General features: G+C 41.5%; 1 protein-coding gene across 1 annotated transcript in view; it reads right to left on the minus strand.

Annotated features, from left to right (window-relative positions):
- PBRM1 (polybromo 1) overlaps positions 1 to 4,138 on the minus strand; it is a 159,019-nt gene that overhangs the window by 107,136 nt on the left and 47,745 nt on the right. The window contains exon 11 of the mRNA XM_023512991.1: positions 635 to 848. Coding sequence (XP_023368759.1) covers positions 635 to 848 — 214 coding nt within the window. The remainder of the gene's footprint in view (positions 1 to 634; positions 849 to 4,138) is intronic.

Raw genomic sequence — 4,138 nt, forward strand, 5'->3', positions numbered from 1 at the left:
CTCTTGGGCTTAGGCAATTCTCTTGCCTCAGCCACCTGAGTAGCTGAGACTACAGGTGCCTGCCACAAGGCCTGGCTAATTTTTTGTTGCAGTTTGGCCAGGGCAGGGTTAGAACTCACCACCCGCAGTATAGGGGGCCAGCGCCCTACTCACTGAGCCACAGGCACTGCCCAGAATACATGTACATTATTATCAAGCTTACTGAGGTAGGTGGAATAAGGGCAACAAAAACATATTCATGTCCTAACCCACAGAACATGGGAATGTTACTTTATGTGGCAAAAGGGTCTTGTTAGATATGATTAAGTCAAAAATGTTAACAGAAGGAGACTAAACGGAATTAATCTCTCAATCATCTACTGCCTCAGCCTCCCAAGTAGCTGGGACCACAGGCGCCTGCCACAATGCCCAGCTATTTTTTGGCTGCAGCCATCATTGTTGTTTGGCGGGCCCAGGCTGGATTAGAACCCGCCACCTTAGGTGTATGTGGCTGGTGCCTTAGCCGCTTGAGCCACAGGCTCCGAGCAGTAAAAAATATAATTTTGCCTTTAATATCTCTTATACATTTTAGAGAGGATGCAGGTTCAACTACAAGAAAATAGATTTATATTGAGTAATGTAGAAGACATCTTACCTGATCTGTTGTAGTGATATGGGCATTTTAATTTGCTGATAATAATCAGGGTATTTTTTCTTTGAAGGCAAATGGAAAAAAGGTTCAGCTATTAGCTGCCCTTGGTTATTCCGACAGCTCCTAACTGTGTCATAAAGCTGATAAAAAGGATTTGAAACATCCATAAAGGAAGTAATGCTCTCTGCTTCTGACTCTCCCTCTTCATAACGTGCAGCTGAGAAGAAAAAACAAAGGTGGTATATATGGATAAGAAAGAAAGAACCATACTTAAAAGTTCTTTTAACAACCAGATTGAGCTATGTATGTCTGAGAAAAGTTATGTTAAAATAGCCTCTAACCTTCATTAAAAATCATGTTCAAAATGTGTAATATAGTTGTACATTTAGAGAAATATTACACAGAAATAGAATGTGAAATAGTAAAAGTTATGCTGGTTTATTTATTTATTTACTTTTTAGAGACAGAGTCTCACTTTGTCATCCTTGGTAGAGTTCCTTGTCACAGCTCACAGCAACTTCCCACTCTTGGGCTTAGGCAATTCTCTTGCCTCAGCCTCCTGAGTAGCTGGGACTACAGGCACCCGCCAAAACTCTTGGCTGTTTTTGTTGTTGTTGTTGCACTTTGGCTGGAGCCGGGTTCAAACTCGCTACCCTCAGTATATGGGGCTGGTCCCCTACCCACTGAGCCACAGGCACTGCCCAGTTACACTGGTTTAAAAGGCTGCAAAATAGTTTCACTTTTTAAATGTGTTTTCAGAGACTCCTTGCTATGCTTGGCCAAAAGGAGCAAATAGCCATTCAGAGATTTCAGAACTAAAGTAACATCATGAATAAATTCAGATTGGGCTGAAACTGCCACACAAGACTTAGCTGTGTGTCTTTTGTGACTTTACCTCACTGATCTATAACATCCCAGAGGAATGATATATTCTCTTACTGAAAGAATTTTTAGGTAGAAGGTAATCATAAAAACAAACTGATGAGGCTCAGCGCCTGTAGTTCAGTGGGTAGGGCACTGCACCTGGCCTGGGCCTGCTAAACAACAACAAAAACTGCAAAAAAAAAAAAAAAAAAAAAGCCAGGCATTGTATCAGGCGCCTGTAGTCCCAAGGGCAACAAGGGAAGACGGTCTCAAAAAAATAAAAAAAAAAAACCCACAAAGAAAACAAACTGATGGAAGTATATAAAGTGAGAGCTAGAGTAAGGGCCTTAAGACTTTGTGAACTTAGCTAACATAATAATAATCAGCTACTGTACCCTTGGTTTGCTTCTTTACCCTAGAGTCAGGCATGGTTGTTGGTTATAAAGACTGTTAATTTTTTCCATACAGAACATCACCTGTTTGGAACCTAGGGGTAGTTTTTGAGATTATCTTCCAGGTCTTGTATTCCAGTAACAGACCCCACCCTCACCCCAGCAAGACCAAGAAACTGACTCAACTGGTCTTGGATGCCCCTTATCCAAGGAACTGCATTCTAGTGGATGGGCTGACCCACCTCTGGCCCATACCAAAGGACTGATGGTTCCACTCTGAAACCAACCAATTAGCAGACACTGATTGCCTAAACCTATGCCCACCAAGCTGTCTTTAAATGGTTCCTCTTTTTTTTTTTTAGAGATAGAGTCTCATTTTGTCACCCTCAGTAGAGTGCCATGGTATCACAGATCACAGCAACATCCAGCTCTTGGGCTTAGGCAATTCTCTTGCCTCAGCCACCTGAGTAGCTGAGACTACAGGTGCCTGCCACAAGGCCTGGCTAATTTTTTGTTGCAGTTTGGCCAGGGCAGGGTTAGAACTCACCACCCGCAGTATAGGGGGCCAGCGCCCTACTCACTGAGCCACAGGCACTGCCCAGAATACATGTACATTATTATCAAGCTTACTGAGGTAGGTGGAATAAGGGCAACAAAAACATATTCATGTCCTAACCCACAGAACATGGGAATGTTACTTTATGTGGCAAAAGGGTCTTGTTAGATATGATTAAGTCAAAAATGTTAACAGAAGGAGACTAAACGGAATTAATCTCTCAATCATGAGAGGTAAATGTAATCATAAACGTCCTTTTAAGAGGGAGGCAAGAGTTCAAAGGAAGACCAGCTAACAGATTCAGAGGCTGGAGTGCTGTGTTTTGAAGATGGAGCGGCCTGAGCCAAGGAATAATGGTTACTTCTAGAAGCTAGAAAAGTGAAGGAAACTAATTTTCCCTATGAACATGAAGAAGGAATGTTAGCCTGCTGACACTTGGATTTTAGACTTCTGACCTGAACTGTAAGAGAATACCACTAAATTTGTGGTAATTTGCATGAACAGCAATAGGAAACATACTGAGGAAGAAGTGCGTTCAAATCTTGAACTTCACTGGTATTTTATCTGCCTATCTACAAGTGAGAAGGGGTCTCCTACTCAAAGGATAGTGCTTTCAATTTCTCAGTAAGTTCCACCTGCTTGTTTTACATGTGTATATTTTTTTCTTTTTTTTTTTTTTGAGACAGCCTCAAGCTGTCGCCCTAGGTAGAGTGCTATGGCATCACAGCTCATAGCAACCTCCAACACCTGGGCTTAAGCGGTTCTCTTGCCTCAGTCTCCCAAGTAGCTAGGACTACAGGTGCCCACCACAACGCCCGACTATTTTTTGGTTGCAGCCATCATTGTTGTTTGGTGGGCCCGGGCTGGATTTGAACCCACCAGCTCTGGTGTATGTGGCTGGTGCTTAGCCGCTTGTTAGCCGCTACAGAAGCCAAGCCTTTTGTACCTATTTTAACCTCTTTTAGAATTTATCTTCCTGATGAAATAAACCTATTTACCATTATGAGGCCAATCTTTGTAATGGTCTCTATTGGAAATTAGTATAGCTACTCTTCAGTTATTTGCTTGGTATATCTTTTTCCACCCTTTTACATTCAACTTTCCTATGTTTTTATATTTAAGATGTGTCTCTTATAACCTGTATATAACCTAATTTTTAAAAAACTGTCTTAATTGGCAAATTTAGGCCATTAACACTGATGTAATTCCTAACAGAATTTTTTGACTTGTTTCTCTCATCTTTATGTTTTCTACATATCCCGCCTTAAGTGGTTTTTTTTGTGTTATGTGTATTTTTTTATTTTTTTAAGAGATAGTCTCACTCTGTCGCCCTTGGTAGAGTGCCATGGTGTCACAGCTCACAGCAACCTCAAACTCTTGGGCTTAAGTGATTCTCTTGCCTTAGCCTGTCATGTAGCTGGGACTACAGGCGCCTACCACAACGCCCAGCTATTTTTTTGTTGCAGTTGTGATTGCTGTTTAGCTGGCCCGGGCCAGGTTAAAACCTGTCAGCCTCTGTGTATGTGGCTGGTGCCATAATCACTGTGCGACAGGCGCTGTGCCTTTTCTTTTTTTCCTTCTTATCTTATTTTTGTTGGTAGAGGAAGGATTGAAGGTTTTATCTGTTTTTCTTATTCTATCCCCATTCTAGTTTTTCTTATTCTATCCCCATTCTAGTTTTGTTCTTTTTTTTTT

The sequence above is a fragment of the Otolemur garnettii genome, unplaced genomic scaffold, assembly GCF_000181295.1.
Source record: "Otolemur garnettii isolate 467f Iridium unplaced genomic scaffold, OtoGar3 scaffold00032, whole genome shotgun sequence".
Classification (NCBI taxonomy): domain Eukaryota; kingdom Metazoa; phylum Chordata; class Mammalia; order Primates; family Galagidae; genus Otolemur; species Otolemur garnettii.